Raw genomic sequence first — 20,155 nt, forward strand, 5'->3', positions numbered from 1 at the left:
GGAGGCAGGCTAGGGAGGAACCTTTATAAAATATGTATCTAAAACCTGAATGTGGTGGTACATGCCAGTGGTCCTAACATTTGGGAGGTGGAGGCAAGACCTAGAGTTCAAGGTCATCCTCGACTGTAGAATGGGATTGAGGCCAGTCTGAGCTACCTGAGACACTGTCTCAAAAACAAACCGAAATCACAAATCAAACAGCTACAAAAGTCAAACAAAAAAACCCCGAACCCAAACCAAAAAACCAAAACCAGTCCCACAAAAAACCATTTAGACAAATGACCCAGCTGTCCTGAGCACACAGCCACATCCCTTCCAGTTGTCACCCACTTTATTATGGGGGTGGATGTGGCTGTTTGCAGAGTTCCCTCTTGTCCTGGCTGGTCTCTCCCAGGGGCTGGTTGCTGGGATGGGGTCTTGCTGCTGGGTTGGGGTCTGGCTGCTGGGTTGGGGTCTGGCTGCTGGGACAGGGAGGGGCTGGTTGCTGGGGTGGGAGGCTGCTGCTGGGACTGGGCTGGGGATAGCTGGGTGCTGTGTTCAGATTTCCTCCTTCTGTTCTAACAGGAAGCCCACCATGGTGGTCAGAAGTCATTACTCATTCCTTACTGACAGCTGCCACTTCCCATGGTTTACATCACTCCATGAGCTGGGTGGGGAGCGGTGGTTATTGCCACCTGCTGTGAGAGGGGCCAAGGTGGAAGGAGGGGGAACAGGGTGGTCACACTGAGGCCCTTGCTGTGGCCTTGACACAGCACTTGACACCCGACGAAGTGACTTAGGGAAGGAAAGACTTATTGTGGCTCAGTCTGATGGACAGTCCATCACGGTGGGGAGGATGTGGACGCCGGAGCATGAGGCAGCTGGTCACACTACGTCTGTAGTTCGTGCTGATAAGCAGCTCACTGTCTCCTTTTCTTTCAGCCTGGGCCCACAGTCCATAACACGGTGCTGCCCACATTCAGAATGGGTCATCCCACTGCAAGTAAACCTCTCTGGAAACGCCCTCTCCCACACTTGCCCAGAGGTGTGTTTCCAAACTCAGTCATGATGACAATGAAGATAACCCTCACAAGGAGTGAGGCAGGGTTCTGAGCCAAGTAAGTCCACTTGTTCACACCCTGCATCCTGCTGCTTCAGGTGGACTGACCTGTTAGGCCCCTCCAGAACCACCTTGGGCTTCCCTCTTTTCTGACTGCACCAAATGGACAGGGCAATGCTCTGATGGCTGAGCCCTGATTCTGCCCCTTGCATACCACGACAAGATCTCCCCTCAAGGGTGTGAGTGCAGCCCTTCCCTCAAAGGGAATCATGCACTGGAGTCTCCTACTGGTAAATATGGAACTCTTGCTCTGAGCATGGGGTCACACTTTCTGCTGAATGAGATAGGATTACTGGTTTTGCATAAAAACCCTGTATCTAGGTTAGAGCACCTGGGAAGTGCAAGAGTTTGGCAAACAGGTCCCCTGGAAGAGATGACAGGAGGCCGCACGCTCCACTGTGGAGAAGAGCATGTCCTCTCCTTGCAGAGGAGCATTCATTCCTCTCAGGCTGCTGATGGTGGTCACACCACCACTTGGGTTTTAGTAGGGTTAAACCATGTGCACGCTACAGCAGTGGGATACAGCTTGGCTTCTAAGGAGCCAGTGTAGGGCAGTCAGTGCACAGCATGCTTCAAGCATATTTCTACACTTTAACGCATGTGTATCTATTTCTATAGTTATGTGTGCCTATCAGGTTGTTTCCGTATATGTGCTTATAGATGAGTCTATGTTAGAGGTGCATGTGTGTATTGGTTTTGATCCACAGCACTAACTCAGGCCTGTGCACAGCCTGGTGTCCACACCTACTGTCTAACAGCCCACCTCAGCTTCCTGTGCTCAGGGTTATCCTGCTTGGGGTTCAACAGCAAAATCACCAGCAAAAAGAACACACACACACATAAAGAATGTGGCCAAGTTGGGCTCACACACTTGTTCAACTACCACACAAGTCAGGCATGGTGGCATATACCTTTAGTCCCAGCACATGCGAGGCAGAGGCAGGTAGAGGCCAGTTCCAGGACAACCAGAGTTACATAAGCAGTCTCAATACCAGCTCCCTCCCAAATAGGAATTTAAGAAGGCCACATAATACTGTTTGGCTGAATTCAGCGAGGATGGTGCAGAACAGTACCACTGAATTTGGTCCACAAATGACTGCAAAGGTATTGGTTTGGGGTTTCAAATGCATCTTAGTGATGTACATGGCAAGGGATTGATGTGCCTTTGGACCTGCCCATGGCTGCTGCTCAGCTCCTACTCTTAAGACATCCTCTCCTCCTCAGCTACCTCACTGGGCAACTGTCCAGAGACTACCAGCTCTATGAGGTGCAGTCTTGGCCCTACTGCAGAAGACCTGGCTGACAGCAGACGACACAGCACCTGCTCCTCTACCTTGCAGGCCTGGGCCCAGTGTAGAGAGGGTGAGCACCCCCTTTGAGAAGTTAGAGAAAGGTTCAAGATAAAAAAGCCCAAGATAACCACTGCTTGAAGCCATCTGGGATGTCTTTGCTTCCTCTTGCAGGCACCCTGGACAGGCAGGCCTCTGCGGAATTGTCAGGCCACTTTCGGGCCATTAATCTGGGCCCTTCAGGAGCAGTTACATTAGCCCATCCTAAACCCCAGCTGGGCCCCGGAGGGCCAGGGAAACGGCAGTGCTGGAGCCAGCTGGAGCTGGGGCTCCAGGGTGTGCAGTACCCCTTGGTCTGGGCACTGTAGTATACCATCTGTGCTCCTGTGGGGCTGTAGGATACATGCATGGCCCCCACATGAGAGGGCCCACTAATGGATAAGACTGCCTCCTATTCGAGAGGCCAGGGGCAGGGAAGGAGGTGCATCCCATGGAGGATGGAGAACTCCTTACTCCAGTACCAATTTGGGTGGGGCTAGGTCAGTTCAGCAGGGGTCCAGCTGAATCAAGTCTGTGGGCAGAGCCCGTGTGGGTGTGGGGTGAGTTCTCTGAAGACAGAACAGGCTCTGTCCTCCGTGATGACCATGCAGCTTTCTTAATGGAACACAACCGCTGAACTTGGTACATTTCAAGCACTTTAGCCTTCCAGGACAGCAGACTGCTGATGGAACCCATCTTCAGAGGGCGGGCGCCATGTTAATGAGAGGCCAAATTTCATATGCTTGCAAACTTTCCCCCCTGCGGCCTGCTGCTCCGCACACCCCACCCCCCAACAGAAGACTGCATCAGAGGGAAAGAGAGATTTCCATAATTTATAGTACGGCATTTCACTGGGGACAAACGCTAATCTGTACTTACCGATACATTTAAGAAAATGCATCCTCCCGCAAGCCTGCGCCATTTACGACTCTTGGCACAAACCGCAATGCTCAGTCTTCAATTAAGGGACACCTTAGGGTTCATTATCACACAATTGCTCCCTGTGAACCATGCCAAATGCTGTTTTGGCACTGAGCTTGGAAGATGAATTAGAAGGAAGTCTTCCCTGTAATGCCCTCTCCAACTCCCATTACCGTCATCAGCGCTGATGCCCTCTTGGCCGGCCCTCCCCCTCCCCGAGTGGCTTTCACTATTCAATTTCTCAACGTCAAACTCGATTCTCTAGAGGTGTAGTTAAAGATGCCACATCTCCTTTTTGTCTTCCGGCTCTCAACAGGCCTCAGTGTGGCCCAGATGGGACACTCTCCCCACCCCCTTTTGGGCTAAAGGATCCACAGATGTGGCTTTCACTCCTGTGTGGTGTGCACGCGTGTGCGCATGCACCCCCCACATACACACCAAGAGGGTTCTGAGCAAGGACTAATGGGCCTATTTATACTGAGTCAATCCCACAGCACAGAGGTACAAGGTGAAGGTTGAAGCATGCAGATTCTCTGGCAAGAAACTGAATTTCAAGCCAGTTGCCTCCAAAAGGTGACAGAAAACAGCCAGCAAAGCGGCCTTTGCTGCATCAGGTCCTGTGGTCAGGTCCTGCAGGGCACTGGTGTGCGTGGGGGTTTAGTCCCCTTAGATTTTCTTGAACAAATGGCTACATCTGCTGCTGTCCCAGGTCCTAATAAACCAGAGTCCCACCTGAGCCTGAGAGTAACCACCACCCAGCAGAGCACAGCTGAGTGGGTCACACAAACACACGTGCACACGAGCAGGGTCTGTGTATATTTAGGTGAGTGCATGACCAGGGTCTCAGGCTTAAGATCGGGTACAGACCCACTGGCGTTTCTTGACACTACACCTTCCCAGGCCCAGGCAGGACTGTTCACTCAGTCTGCTCTGACAGGGAAGACTTGTCCTCACTGTGGTCCTTAAGTCAAAAGGCCTCATGTAAAGTTACACCTAAAACCAGAAGCCACCAGGGGCTGTACACTATCAGGTCAGGCTGATGCAGGGCAAGGTGACCTCAGCTAGGAAGTGCAAGAGCCAGGGGCCAGCAAACAAAACAGACTGAGAACACTTTGCCCACAAGATATCTTGTGGAAATTTTATTATATAGAGTGTAAAATGAATTGTCAGTCAAATAAAATGAACATCTTAAAAAATAAACATGCATAATATTTCCAACTGCCTTTTTTTAATAGTTAGACATTTCAAGCATTGTAAGGAAAACGAGAGAACCGGAAACTGTAACTTGAGCACATTGCAAACGGAATGTTTCTCGGGGTCAATTCAAAATGCAAGAAAAAAATAGCTTCAATTCAGTTTTTTTTCTTTAAAAATACATGTTATCTGTACAAGATACACTACAGTAAACATTGGAAATCATATTATCCCTTTTATTAAATCAAAATTATTTAACTCATACTGTGGTTAATACTAGATTTATTTATTTATCTAGTTAATTTGACAAATATTAAGAAAATATTTAAAAGAAAAAAGCAAAAAACACCTTGGAATTAAAAAATAGTTACTACATTTTTATATGGTTTAATGTCCACAGTGTTTGTTAAAAGTTATATTGAATTTCTTTTTAATATTAAAAATAACAGTATTTATATTTCTGAGAATAGAGAAAGGCTTTTTGTTTTTAAAACCAGCTTGGAGGTCTTAGACACACAACTGCACCGGGTAATAGAGATGGGCAGCTTACACGAAGCTGGACTGTGTCTTTGCATTATCCTCAGAACGCTAGAAATGACACAATCCACATACGCTCCTCCCGCAACAAGGACCCGTCTCAGTTCAGAATTCACATCATTAATTACAATACATAATAGTTCAGTTTAAAAAAAAACGCAATAAAACTGGACAGCCAAGATACAAGAAATTGGAGGTGAAACACTTAATGAATTTACACTTACGAATATTTAAATACTGCTTAAGATTTTTTTAAAGAATTTGTTACATTACCACCTAAGACTTCCAAGCCATTTTTCTGTTGCAACAGAAAACAGAAACAAACAAACAAAAAAACCTGTAAATAAAAAGACACAACAACAAAACAAACCCATTATCTGATGAAACGTCAGGACTCAGGAGATCCGGGCACCTGAGCTTGCAGGTTTTGCTCCAGAACCCCAGAGCTCACACATTGGAGTAACAAAGAAATCATGACACAGAAATTACCAGCAATGTTTAGTAACTAATTTTCCCGATTTTTAGAAAATCTCTGTTAATCTAAATATAGTGTTTCACAGAACAAACAAGGGTTCTTCATTGAAAGGTCTGCAAATCTAAAAATCTCTGTAACAAACAGGTTTCTCTCACACTGATTTCGGGGAAGAGCCGCTGCAGACGCCCATCTACTGCTCCTGTGGGGGGAGGGAGAGGGTCAGCCCCACGCCCAGCACCCAGCCACCTAATGCTGGAGTCTGAGCACCCCAGGGTCTAGAATCAGGACATTGGGGAGGGCTTCTTCTGAGTTACCAGCCCCATCACCAACTTCCTACAAGGTCTGACTGGCACAGGTCCCCAGAAAGGAGCCTTGAGGGAGCACTAGGTGGCGGAGGACTGGAGAGTCCTCCAAGCTTGTGCACATGAAAAAATCAAGTTGGTCCTATACCCACTTGGCCCCCTGGAAGGGGGGGTGGACCTATTACCACTGCTGTGCAAACAGAGGCCCTGGAGTTCACTGCAGACCCAGGGAAAGTCTGGCACTTGTTTAGTTGGGCTAGAGAAGGGGCAGCACTTGAGTAAGCTCAAGGCTGGGACAGAGGGAGACAGAGGAGATCCCCACAGGCCTGTGTGCTCACCCTAGGACTAGGCAAGCACAAAGGCTGGGTGGCATCATGGTGCTGGGGACTGGCTACAGACCTGGCTGTGGGCCTGAGCCTGCCCTAAAGTCTGTCCGTAGAAGGCGGCCTGCTGCCTGTAGTACTCCGCCCAGGCCATCGTGTAGTCTGGTGGGGAGCTGGCCTGAGGGGCAGCACTGGTGGTATGACCTGGATGACAAAGAAGAGACAGAGTTACAGAAAGGGGAGGAAATGGGAGGTCCTTCTCAGGCTGGGAGGCATCTGTTTCCCCTGACTGCTGCTGCCATTTGGTGCTGCAGAAGTGCTTGCCATATATGAAGTGTTTTGGCCTTCTGCTGCTAGGCTCTGCCATAGCTCCCCTAGAAGCTACACGTCTACAGGACTCCCACACACCAACTGCCTGCCCAGCAACTCTGGGTGCCACAGTGGGGAGAGACAGTGCAGGGTGGTTCTCAGATGGGGTGGGGTGGGGTTGGTGTTAAACAGGCCCTGGGTAATCGGAATTGCGGGTTAATAAGTTGCAGAGGCACCCGAACTCCTCCAGGCCCCCAGTGAGGAGACCACCTGACACCAGTCTGTCAAGTCACCAGAGGAGCTAGTGGCCCAGAGAGGACTGCCCTCAAGGCCGAGCAGCTTCTGACAGCCTTACCCGGACCTTCCCACTGGTGAGAGACTGTTCTAGGTGCAAGATGCTGTCATGGAGCCCTTTGGCAGACCCAGAACTGGTTTAGAGTAGAATAAGCCCAGACTCTTTGCTACTGACAATTACTCAGGAGACATTTTGGTGCTGGCATCCCTCAAGAGAATGGACTTTCACAGGAAAGACAAGCCACCAGCATCCAGTTAAGTGGCAGCTCCCTTCCCTGTGTCCTCTTGCTTGCCCTGACATGCCACACACCCGCAAACTGTGAGGACAATGCAACCAGCAGCCCCTGGCCATATCTCGCTTCCTCTGACAGGGTGTGGGGGAGAGACAAGGTGGGTGTGCAGGACTCACTCTTTTTGTAATAGTCCTCCCAGGCCTTGCTGTAGTCGGGCTGGCTGCTCTGTGGCTGGCTCTGCTGGCCTGTGCAGAGAAGGGAACAGTCAGGCTGTGCTCATGGACTCCCATCCTGACTTACTTGGGCCCCAGCTGTGAAGGCACGGTAATCACTGAACAAGGCTGCAACCAAGGTCATTAGGAGGCAGGGCTGGAAGTCACAGTCTTCTTAGACTTTTCTGGACCTCGTTCCTAATGGATAGTGTCCAAATGGTGCTGAAACCTCATCAAGCCCCTCATGTACCACCACCATCCCTCTGGACAAGAAAGGTGAGGGGGGCGGGAATCCCCTGTGACATGAAGGCACAGGTCTGGGGTTTGAAGCCAGAAACACACGGCGCATGTGCTAGTGGCAGAAATAACAGCAACCAGCTGGGATCTTGTCTAACCTTTCTGCATGGAAACAACACAGAGCCCTAGGCACCACCACCTCCACTGTTGGCAGGGGAGGCAGGAATGAGGAGACGCCCAGTGTCAAGGCAAGGCAGCATTAGGCCTTCGGGCAGGTAAGCAGAGGGACAAGGGAGCGAGGCCAGGAACAGCACCTTTGGTGATGAAGGGAAGTCTAAGGAACGTGAGGAATGTGCCGCTCACACAGCTCAGCAGTGTCTGTTACTTTTTGCCAAGCCAATTAACTGAAGAGCAGTGGCGGGGGGGGGGGGGGGGGGGGGAACACGACAGTTGCTGAGCTGCAGGGGAACAGCTTCTGTCTTCTTTCCTGAAACATAAGGGTGTGCACAGGACTGCTTCCAACCTGTTTCCACAGGCCGAGTTCAGCCAGACAGGTGGAAGCTGCTAGCCTTTCTGTCTTCCTCCTGTTCGTCACCTACACCAAGGCCAATCAACTGGGCTTCATGTTCTGCTGAACCCTCACCCTAGTGTTCCTTTTGGGGGCACAGGGAAAAGCAGCTTTCCTCTCAGGGCTTCCTCTGGGAACAACTGGGCAAATGGGACCACAATTCTGCCATCCTCTTGGCTCGAGGGAATGCACAGAGCAGAACGATATCTGACAGGCCAGCACTGCGAGAACCAGCTCCACGAGGCGAGCAGATAGCAGAGTGCTGGAGAAGGTGACAACTAGGAACCCAGTGCTACCAGCTCAGCAGGGGAAGTCTGGCCAGTGTGACAGACGGGGGACGCCATCAGGGGCCCTTGCTGACAGGGAAGCACCTGTCACAGTTTGACACTTGTGCCACCATGTTTGGGAAAGTCAGAGCAGAGCTGGATGTGGAGATGGAGGGGGCTGAAGACTGCACAGCCCCTCTCTTTTCAGTAGTGTCCTGGCCAGGTAGCCTTAGCAGAGACAATTCTGTTAGTCTCCCCAGAAGTCCAAGGGACAGAAAGGCCCTTCTCTAAGTCACTGATGAGAAATGAGGTCACCATGATACAAAAAGACTGCATGAGAGGGGTGCTCAGCAGGGGAGGGGGCTGTAGAGAGCAGAGCCCAGGGAAGTTCCAGTTGCAGCTCAGCCCTCAGAAGGAAAAGGAGACTCTTATCACACCTAACCACACCCAGTCATTTCCAGCCCCACCCCATGCTCTGAGGGGGTCCCCTGAGCCAGGGAAAGTAGTCTCAGCTTCCTGGGCATTCCCACATGCTGGGCCTCCTGGGCCCCATCTCTGGGGAGGAGCTAAACCAAGATGAAGCAGAACACCTCCTGCCCTCAGTTCCCTCAATCTGTGAGCCTCAAGCAGGCCGCCTGGCGCACACCCTCACCCTCCAGTCACTTACTTGGGACTTGTGTGGGCTGCTGCCAAGCCTGGTAAGTGCTGCCCCAGCCCTGGGTCAGAAAAGCTGGAGGGCCACTGTGGATGACAGAAGAGTCCTTGGCGACAGCACGGGTCACATGCCCTCCCCCTGCTTTCCAATCATCCTTCTCTTTGTTTGATGCCCTCCCCCTCCTACTGGCAGAGGGACAGGTAATCAATCACCTACCTCACAGGGGTGCTGTGGGGGTTCCCGTTAACTTTGGCTGCCATGTTGGGGAAGCCCCTGGGAGGAAAGGCGCTGTAGGGAAGGAGGACAACAGTTGATGTGCAGGAAGGGCCGCCCTTTCAAACCCCTCCCCTCCGTCCACACACCCCAAGCTCTGAGGCTCTACCCTGACTGCTCAGTTACCCACTGAAAGGAGAGGAAAACAGTGCTGCCGTCCCTGCCCAGGACTTAGACAAACACTTCTGAGAAGCAGGACAGGGGAGGTTGGACAGGTAATAAACCTTCCACCAAGACGGAGGCAGAAGACTCACTTTTGATGTGGCGCAGCTGGTGGCTGGCTGAAGGGGCTCTGTCCAAAGGCTGCAGGGGCTCCGAGGCCGGCACCCTGTGTGGGCACAGAGGAGCTCTCACCCCTGTCACCGTGTTTCCGTACCCTCCGCCCAGGCCCGCCCAAGGGAAGCCCACTATGGGAGGCAAGTCAAGTGAAGGAGACAGTTCTGCGCTCATACTAGCTTCCTTCCCCCAGCAGACAGTGTCTGCAGTGGTGGCTCTGCCCCTCAAGTGACCAAGACCACCACACAGCCAGTCGCCACCACGATTACCCTGGCATGTCACCCTGTGGGAGGACCAACCTGCTTGACTCTCCCGTCAATTTAGGCTGGCCCAGGGCTCTTTCTGCCATTCTACGTCCCCATTGAGGTGAGCAGTGGCCCATCTGTCCTCCATCAACACTCCCTTTCTTTATCTGCTTTGAGGTGCCTGAAACTAAAGCCAGAGTCAATGAAATCTGCCTGCAGGGCTGGTGGCCAGGGTGACGCCTGAGGGACCTGGGGGCAGTGCTGGGGGAAGGCTGCTGTCCGGCTGCTCATCTATGCCTGCGGGGACATGCTCGGAGGTGTGACTGCTGGAGCTGTGGCCAGTCATGCCACATGCTTCTTTCACTGCATCTGGGCCTGGCATTCCCTGAGCCTTGGACTTTCCCTATGGCAGAGGAGGAGAGGCTGCCCCCATGTGATGCGAGGATGGAAAGGCGCAGGAAGCACAAGGCTCTGGGGGAAAACAGGTACCTTGGACATCCAAAAGCAAATCCAGCTAGTATAAGCCAGGTGGGGAAAGGCCCGTGTACGTACGCCAACTTTCTCATCTATGAGATGCCTGGCCACCTCGATCTGTTGAGGAGCACCCCTGATGGTAAATATCCGCAGGTTGGGGTCGGTGTTAGGAGGGGGGTTCCGCTGAAGCTCCACGTGCGCACCTGACTGCTGGTTGATGCTTTTGATGTTCTCGCCCCCTGCAGGCAGGAGATACAGTTGATTGGACCAGAGGTGGCCCTGAGTCTATGTGGCCTATGTTTAGGGGAGGCTGGAAGGTACATGTTATCTATCTCTTGCCCACAGACAGCCACTTTCTTCTGCTTCCTGCACACAAGGGCCCTGACAAAATCTAGGGCTTCTTGTTTGCAACACTAGCTATCTGGAGTGAAGATGACCATTTGGAACTGGACTGAGGCCTGCGGGCATAGGACGGTCTGGGCCCAAGGCCCTTGGATCTGCTGGTCACTGAACTCATTCCTGCCTTGAAGTCCACCCAGAGGAGGCTGATCCTTTTCACTGTGAGATCTGAGACCTGATGGCCCTACCATGAACAATGGAGCCTTCAGCCTGGGTAGGGGCTGCCCTCCCTCTACAGGTCAAATAGGCGGCTACAGGCCCCAACAATGCCTGGAGCCCACTCTGGCCTTTAATATCACACGCTGTTCCCTCTCAGGTTCCTCTGCCTTGGTGGTGGGGGGGGGAAGGTCCAGACAGAAGCAGTACACAGAGAGAGGAGGCGGGGCACAGCCTGGATGGAGCAGGGTAATGGAAATATAGTTGTTCTCTCTGAAAATCAGCAAGACTCAGTCTTTTAATGAGATGTGCATAACAAAAACTCCACCAGCCGGTGAACAATGACCCAATTCTTCTGAAATTTCACAGAACTTACAGATCTACTCCACCAACTTTGTGGGAGTCGAGTATAGACAGAATACACGGAAAACCTGGAGAGTAAGTCTTATAAAATTGAAGAAGATAAAATGTTGAAGGTCTGGTGTAAGAAGAGCAGGGAGGCCATGTGCCAGTGCTGGGTGCCCCTACCCATTTTCAATCAGACTCAGCGTGAAATGACATGTGGAACACACTGCAGCATATCCCAAAGGCTGCTGCACACACGCTAACCTTTCCTCAGCACATGCAGGTTCCTCTACACACACCACCAAGGTGAGGCAGATGGAGAACAGCGGGGACAAGTTTGTCTTATTCCATGTGGAAGGGTCACGAAACAAAAATAGTGAGCCTTCCTGAAGCAGAGCAGTCAGGCTCACTGAGCACAGGATGATAGGTGAGTGTTTGCTACATGCCCAGTGCAGCTCCAGGACCCTTTTCTCAGAGGCCACAGCCTTCATCATCTCTGCCCCATGAAGAGTGAGCAGCTTGCTCCCAATCAAGTTTTGTAGATTCAATGAGGAACAAAGAAGAAACAGAGACCTTGACCACAGGCACCTGCATCAGTCCAATCTCAGGTGGCCCCCGGCCAGCAGGCAAGAACAAGTGTGCCTGAGACTGAGGACTGGCAGGCCGCAGGCAGCAGAGCTCCCAGCAGCCCACCTTAGCTGGGCCAGCAGCCCAAGATGCTCTTCCGGGACCTCAGGAGCATGCTAATTGGATACGGAGGCACTGCAAAACTGCATGGGGCCAGAAGGAGTTAATTTAAGTTCATCTTCCTTCAAAATGAGGTCACTAGTTTGGCACATGGTGGCTGTCTTGGACTCATTCAGCAGCCTGCTCCATTCTTCCACCTGATGGGGGGCAGAAGTGACCCACCAGCGCCCGGCTGGATGTGAAATCGTAAAGCAATTAATCAAAGCTGCTAAAAGGCCTGGCTGACAAGAGCAGGGCTGGCCAGACTATCTGTCAATGTTGCTGTGTTTATCATGGAAATCCAGCAGGGGCCCGGGAGGCTGTCCAAGGGCAGAAGCTGGGAGAGCTCTCTCTCTTTTAGCCACATGCTTTTCCCAAGAAAAGGAAACTGCTCACATGAGAGATCCTCGCCACGGTCACCCTAGTTTATGGGTCCCAGACTGTGAGTGAACACAGGAGCAGGGTGTCAGCCACCACGTCACTCTGTTGTCACTGTCCTCTAGGAACTACTTGGGTGGCTCTGTGGAGGACGGAAAACGATACCACATACATGCACACAGATGGGGTGCTTCTGCCAGGGTTTGCTCAGACACTCAAATGAGAGTTATCACTCACAAGATGGTTTCAAAAGGCCCAGACACACATAACTGATCCCTTATCTGTAAGTATCGGTGAATTGAATCTCTTAGTATTGCCAACAGGTTCGATGGGCTGTGGGAATGTCTACCATTCTAAGTAGCTAGCAGGATCAATGACACACTTGGCAGCATGTACCAGAAAACAAAAACAAACTGCTCCATTAGTCACTATGCTTCAATTCCAGCATCTAGAGCAGAGTTCCTTGTTGGTCACGACCCCCACAGGGGTGACAGTAAATATTCTCCATACCAGATATTCACACTATGACTCATAACAGGAGCTATGGCATAGCAATGAAATAATTTTATGGTTGAGGTCACCATAACATGAGGAAATTAAAGGGTCACAGTGCTAGGAAGACTGAGAAGCACTGACCTAGAGGCTGGGACAGAGGGTCACAATATAGAAGCAGCCTGGCCTCAAACCAAAACCCTTGTTCACCATTCCTACCACCCAATAATCTGAAAGACGTGGCTAGAGGAGAGTAATACCTTGAACAAGCACAAACACTTCCCCGAGGAGCGGTAACTACAGGGCTCCGTGGTGGTAATACCCACTTTAGCTCCAAAGGTCACACGGATGGGGCTAAGATCTACGTGCTAAGATCTACAAGCCCAAGACACATTCATTCCCTATAACAAGAAATCTTAGGGACTCTATAGAGAAGTCATTTTCTCCCTATGTTGTCAAATGAACAGTGAAGGAAAACAAAAGCCAATGTCAAACAGAAGCCCTGTTGGTAGCAAAGTTCAGCTCAGCAATCCCAGGAATGCCAGCCAAGTCTCAGTGGCCCATGGCCTATGCTGCCTGCTCCCTCCTAGCTGTCAGGAAGAAGGGTACTGTGCAGGCAGGAATGAGGTGTTCCACCCAATGTTACAAATTGCCCCCAAATGTCTAGGAGAAACTAGCAAGTCAATTTCTACTCTCCTCACAGGGTATCGGCATTACTGAAAGGCTCCTATGCTGTCCACGAAGACCAAGTGGGCAAATCCAGTGAGGGAAAGTTTAACGTTCATGTCAGAAAGCACTCTGCAGAAGGCACGAGTGATGACCTCACATGGCTAAGTTCGTTCTAGTCTACAGACAAGAGCCTGAGGCCCACACCTCCCAGTCTCGAACAGCAGAACATATCTAGATGGTAGGTTTAATTTCCTGCTTGCCCATACCCAAACAGGTGTGTTGCCTCTATCATAACAAGCCAAGTCAGGGACCCCAGAGGATGCCATAAATATAGGCCTCAGAGTTGGCTTCCCCTCCCTTGAGCAACTGTAGGGGACAGAAACCCCAACAGTTGCCTCTTACCTTTGCCTATTACAAGGCCACACTTATCAGCTGGCACTGTGTATGTAATTTCCTGGACACTGCCAGGAGTGCCCACACTCCAGTCCCCACGGCCACGACCTCTTCCTCTAGCTACTGCCAGGCCTCCAAGGCCATCTCTTTCCTGGTAAGGAAGAAAGGTAACAGTGAGAATATCTGCCACTGCATTAGCAGTGCTTTCTGGTGAGACGGTTAATGACAGAATACACCAACACCACACACTGGACCCTCGACATTGTAGACTTGGAAGCTCGAATTCAGAACAGAATTAATCAACATTTTGTTATAAAAAGATACCTGTGGACGCACACAACATCCAAATACCTGCTTAAAACCAGAAGCCAGAAACTCTGGGCAGAAGCCTGGGACTGTCTACTTTTCATTACAAGGCCCTCAAGATTAGGCTTTACTTGAAGTTGAGGCTAACTCACGCTGGGTCTGTCAGCAGATAATGGATATAGCATTTGAGAGTGGCAGGAGGGGCAGTGTGTGACTCTACTTCTCCACAAGGACCAGCAGAAAGGACAAAAGGACTCAAGGAAAAAGTTCTCAGTATGGTGAGGTGGTCCTGAGCTTGACCCCGAGACACCTGGTGAAGGGGAGACCCAGACCCTGCCAGTTGTCTTTCGACTTCCACACATAGGTTATGGCATGTGAACATGCACATATAATGAGTGAGCACAAATATAATTTTTTAAAAAAGATGGTCTTATTACCAAGAATGTGTAGAAAAATCCTCAAGAGAATGATTTCTTAGGAAGGATGGTGGCAGATGTCCAAAACCCCAGAGAATTAGGGGGAGAGGGCTGAGGCAGGAGGAGTATGTGTTGGAAAGCCAGCCTGTCTTTAAGACTGAGGGACAGAAAGCTGGGCAGTGGTGGCGCACACCTTTACTCTCAGCTCTCGGGAGGCAGAGGCAGGTAGATCTCTGAGTTTGAGGCCAGCTTGGTCTACAGAGCAAGTCCCAGGACAGGCTCCAAAGCAACAAAGAAACCCTGTCTTGAAAAATCAAAAAGATTGAGGGACAGAGGCGTGTCCAGGAATCGTTAGAGTGACACCAATAATGGGAGGACTCCTTCCACTGCACTCAAAGGCAGCCAGCCTCACTCTTGGGTGCGGAGTGAACCTGCAGTCAAAGTAAGCAGGCTGGCATAGTGAAGAAGTGCCTGCTGACTATGGAGAACCAATTGCACATTCACCTAGAAGCTGGGAGCCTAACAAGTAAACAGTTCTCTGACGGTTTCCGGTGAGACTCTGGCACGGGCAGCCAGCTTTTCCAAGGTGGATACAAGAACAAGGTGGCTCTGTAGCTTTCAAAATTATACAGAAAAGGTGTGAACTAAGTTCAACCCCAACACACCACCTGGGCTCTGATTAAAACCCAAGCAACACACAGGTGAATCAGGGACTGAACAGGAGATACACATTTACAACTGAGAAGCAGCCCTTCACGCTAAGACTGCTGGCGAGAGCCACACCTGGCACATGTCCTGGTGAAAACCCTTGGTCTGGTGCTGCCAATATAGGCAGAATCCCTGCAGGTACCTCAGAACTTGTCAGAGGTCACGAGCTAACAAAGAAGTAGATAGGATGATTCCCAACAGGCTGCTCAGACCTCTGACTCTAGTTACAGGTAGTGTTCACTCCTGCAGGCCTGGAGGGTGTGCTAACACTATTGACATGTGTAAATATTACAAGCCCTCAGATTAATAGTCACTAACACACACACACACAAACTCACCTACATTCTAAAGACAAGCTTGGAACCAAGTATAAGAGCAGGACTAGGGGAACACACCTCCAATCCCAATACTTGAGAGGCTGACACAGAAGGATCACCATAAAACTGAGGCCCGTCTGCACTACAGGGTCAGGGCCTGCATCAAAATGCCCACCAAAACATCAACAGCAAAACCCAGGTGTATGAAGCCATGGGCCATCAGGGACAGAATAGGTTCTGCTGTGACACCATCATCTGTATCTACAAAGCTCACACTTCAGAACCACAGAGCTGGGGACGGAGAAATGCTCACGGTAAAGAGCACTTGCAGAGGACCCAGGTTCAGTTCTCAGCACCCATGTCAGATGGCTTACCCGTAATTCCAGTTCCAGAAGATCTGATATCCTCTTCCAGCCTCTATGGGTACTATACACATGTGGTATGCACACACGCAAGCAAACACTCATACACATGAAGTAAATATGATTACCCAAACAAAAGGTTAAATTAAAAAATAAAAATAAAAAACCTCAAAAGCTTTACATAAGTTTGCAATTCTGTATAATTATAGCTAGGGTGTATATGACCTATGGGCCACGGACAGGACATAGCTGCTTGTATAAAGAAAACCTAGGTTAAGTGAAACGATTTGCCCTAACAACCAAATCTAACAACTAAATTTGATACTTAGGACATACATGATGGAGTCTCCAGAGAATTGACTGTCACATGCATGCTATGCCATGTATGCACGTGCACTCGCGCGCGCGCACACACACACACACACACAAATAAATGTGTAGTGAAAAACCTAGATTCTGGGCAATCAAGGCAGAGGGTAACAAACAAGTAAGGAAAAGCACATAGGCAGGAAGAGACAGATGTGGAAAATGTCTCTGAGCTCCAATTAGGGGCCTGAGTGGTCAGAGCACCATGGTGAACTACGTGTTTCTGGGTCGGCTCTGAGACCCCAGAGTGCTGCACCCACCTGCGCTGTTAGGATGAGCTCACTGATGATGTGCGCGGCGTGCTGACACCGGTCTGGAGGGCCCATGACCTGTGCTGCTCTTTCTGGACTAATCCCGTCGTCTGTGGAATCAGATCAGAGAGGGGAAGGAAAAGCCTGAGATCAAACAACAAATAAAGTCTTGGCTCACAGTCTAAACCCTCAGAGCAGTGTGATGACAACTGTGGACGAGCGTGCCATTTTATGTGTGTCAGAATAACACTTAATCACTGTGCAAGTACAGACGACCCAGCACTTGGGAGGTTAAGGCAGGACAATAACGAGCTCAAAGTCAGCCTAAGCAACACAGTAAGATCTTCGTCCCTTCCACGAAAGGTGTTTATCCTTCACTGTGGTATTAAATTATGCCTGACTGTATAAGATCAAAATAGTGTATTTTGTAAAGAAATCGTCACTTAGCAATATTATGAACTGGAAAAGCCATGCTGAAGTCTTCATATATTTGATGTGTGTGGAGGTGGGGTGGCTAGAAACCACAGGCCAGAAAGAAGATCAAACCAGTACACAACTAAAAAGACACAACGACTAGGGAGGAACAGAGATTGTAAAAAAAAAAAAAAAAAAAAAAAGAAACAAAAACAAACACATGGCTAACACAGCCCACTGGTAGATCTAACACCAAACAAACCTGGTTTGAACTGGATCCTCACGCCAGCATCATTCTGGATCTTTTTGATCATTTCTCCATTTCTTCCTATGACAATCCCAACAGCAAACCTAGGCACAGACACCTAGACAGACAGACAAACCCATCAGAGTGTTTTCACATGTGACTCTGTAAAGATTTAATTTTTAAAAGTTTATTCTTATCTATGCACATTTATGTTTTTTGCTTGTTTGTTTTCGAGACAGTGTTTCTGTTGTTTGGAGCCTGTCCTGGATCTAGCTCTTGTAGACCAGACTAGCCTCAAACTCATAGAGATCCACCTGCCTCTGCCTCTCAAGTGCTGGGATTAAAGGCATGCATCACCACCACCCGGCATGCTGATTCTTTGCCTGAATGTTTATCTGTGTGAAGGTGCCAGATCTTGGAGTCAGAGACAGCTATTAGCTGTCATGTAGGTGCTGAAAATTTTACTGGGTCCTCTGGAAGAGCAGTTAGCCCATCTCTCCTGCCCAGTTAAAAAAGTGTGTGTGTGTGTGTGTGTGTGTGTGTGTGTGTGTGTGCGTGCGTGCACGCGCGCGCATGCACGCGCACATGAGTACAGGTGCCTACAGAGGCAGTGTAGAGCTAGAGTTACAGGTGGCTTTGAGCTGCTGTGTGGGTGTTGGGATCTGAATTCATGTCCTCTGCAAAGAACAGCCAGAGCTTTTAACTGCTGAGCCACCTCTGCAGCACCTGGCCTTTCTTTTTAAAGCAAAAAATTTTAAAATAATAAAGCATTTTTTCCTTTTAGAACAGTTTCTGTGAGATTATATTATTCACAACTATATGGGAAAAATACACAATCTGACCACAAAAGTTATAAAATAAAGCTCCTTCAGAGAAAAGACTTAAATAACATTTTATCTCCCAAATTCTATGGAAATGCATACAAATATATCACATTGGCTATACCTGCGGCCTTTTACAGTCTTTTGTTCTTCATCTGTAAAACTGTAGTAAAATCATAGGCTGCAGCATTTGCCACTTGGTCACTCAGAAGTGTGGCGCCCAATGGCCTCAGATACAGTTATGAAGCTGTGGAGTGACCAGCAGCATCACCTAGACCCGGTGCCTATGGGTCACCACAGAAACTCGGTACCACTAACAACGCCATTTGCTTCTATTGTGCTTTCTGCCTGACTCCACCTTGTCCAGCGTGGCCACTGTGAATCTGGCTCACCGCACAGGCATCATGTTTGCGCGTAGTAGCATAAACGCAAATTGTAGATCAGATTTTGACACTATTTCATCTCATCAATAAAACAAGATTCCAAGTTTTTGTTTATTTGTTTTGGTTTCTTGAGACAGGGTTTCTCTGTGTCGCAGCCCTAGCTATCCTGGAACTAGTTCTTGCAGACAAGGCTGGCCTCGAACTCACAGTCTTCCAAGTGCTGGGATTAAAGGCGTGTGCCACCACTGCCTCGCAAGATTCCAAGTTTGATATAATCATGATCTATCACTGTGAAAACTTGGATTTTGGCCCCTATCTGGACACCAAGTTAACCTTTAAAGCAAAATTGTGAAAAGCAGAGGAGGGACCTGCTCTGTAAGGCGGTTGGTTTTTCATGCTTGTTTCCCTTCATATCCTTGAGCAGTGTGTATGTATACTCTTAAGTTTTCAAGATGAAAAAAACCAACATAACCAGTTTGAGGCTAAGGAGCTGAGAAAAGTGTGACCAGAGATTTTAGCAGCACTCTTTTTTGAGACAGGACCATATCATTATGTAGCCCTGGCTGGTCTGGGCTTGTTATGTAAACCAGGCTGGCTTTAAACTCAACCTTGTTTGCCCACTGACCTGTGGGTCCAGCTCACCTCTATACTACCTCCTCCTGCTCGGGAGGTGAAATCGCCACGCACACCCCGGAAGTCAGCCTGGTCCTTCTCTCGGATGATCTCTAGGACCATTTCTCTTGCTTGCTGCACAAACAAAAACAAAAAGCACCCATGGGGAAAAATCCTGGAAAAGGACAGCACCAGGTGGAAAGCCAGGATCAGGATCAATGAGATCCAAGACTGTGAAGGTATTCAGTGCTGCCAAGGATGAGAGTCTTAGGGCACGTTGTCCATCCACTCTAAGGTTCAAACTGTAGGAGATGCCCACTTACTTGCAGGTGGGTAGAAAGCTTTCCAGTTGCCCCAAATGTTTTTAGCAGAGGCTCCCTTGAGTCAGAGAACAGGCAGCACAGGCCACAGAGACAGCTTCTGCCCTCAGAACTCTTAGACCTGTTAGTGCTAGGTTTGGAACCTAGGACCACGCACAATCCTAGGCATGTAGTATATGACTGAGCCACACCCCAGGCCAGCTGAACTGCAGCAGTTACCAAACTCTGTTTAAGATGGCCTCACAGACCTGAAAGCATGAGGCAGATCTCACTGTCCTGTTTTTCACAAGAAATGAACTTAGTGTTTGCTTACCCTGCCTAGAACTTCAGGTTCAATGCCTTGGACTGTAGCCAAACAAAAGGAAAAGAAGTGAAGACCTTAAAATCACAATTATTTCCCTGCAAACTTATGAATAAAAGCCAATAAAATACGGGCATTTTCCTGAAGACACTTTCCAAGAAGCTGGGGGTGTACGTGTTTGTGGAGTGGTTCTACCACATACGAAGGTCCAGGCTCAACCCCAGCACTGAGTAAACTGTGACACAGTGGCTGGAGCCCGCAGCTCACACCTGGAAACTTGACTCGTGCAAAGACAAGAAGCAATCTGATTTGCACCTATGTTTGTGTTGGCAGGAGGCGGCCAGAGGACCATCTCAGGCATTGCTTCTCTAGAGCTGTACACCTTGATTTTTAAGATAGGGCCTTTCACTGGCCCCAAGGTCTCCAAGGAGGCTATGCTGGCTGACTAGAGAGTTCCCAGGATCTACTGCTCTCTACTTCCCTAAACTAAGATTACCCAGTAATCCTATTTTAAAGAAGGTCGGAAGCTCTGGGGAAGAGAGAGGCACTGAA

General features: G+C 49.6%; 1 protein-coding gene across 8 annotated transcripts in view; it reads right to left on the reverse strand.

Moving 5' to 3' along the window:
* Positions 1–4,456: 4,456 nt before the first annotated feature.
* Fubp3 (far upstream element binding protein 3) overlaps positions 4,457–20,155 on the reverse strand; it is a 51,341-nt gene continuing 35,642 nt past the window's right edge. For 3 of the 8 annotated variants that reach the window (XM_048432030.3, XM_048432028.3, XM_048432034.3), the window contains 10 exons: positions 19,013–19,117; positions 17,182–17,284; positions 16,515–16,615; positions 13,789–13,930; positions 10,300–10,460; positions 9,481–9,554; positions 9,170–9,241; positions 8,966–9,039; positions 7,192–7,260; positions 4,457–6,383 (listed from right to left, as the gene is read on the reverse strand). In XM_048432030.3, coding sequence (XP_048287987.2) covers positions 6,229–6,383; positions 7,192–7,260; positions 8,966–9,039; positions 9,170–9,241; positions 9,481–9,554; positions 10,300–10,460; positions 13,789–13,930; positions 16,515–16,615; positions 17,182–17,284; positions 19,013–19,117 — 1,056 coding nt within the window. In that variant the 3' untranslated portion in view covers positions 4,457–6,228. The remainder of the gene's footprint in view (positions 6,384–7,191; positions 7,261–8,965; positions 9,040–9,169; positions 9,242–9,480; positions 9,555–10,299; positions 10,461–13,788; positions 13,931–16,514; positions 16,616–17,181; positions 17,285–19,012; positions 19,118–20,155) is intronic. The other 5 variants (XM_048432032.3, XM_048432029.3, XR_007231553.3 and 2 more) reach the window with 5 other exon arrangements.

The sequence above is a fragment of the Myodes glareolus genome, chromosome 21, assembly GCF_982192425.1.
Source record: "Myodes glareolus chromosome 21, mMyoGla1.1, whole genome shotgun sequence".
In the NCBI taxonomy this organism is placed as follows: Eukaryota; Metazoa; Chordata; class Mammalia; order Rodentia; family Cricetidae; genus Myodes; species Myodes glareolus.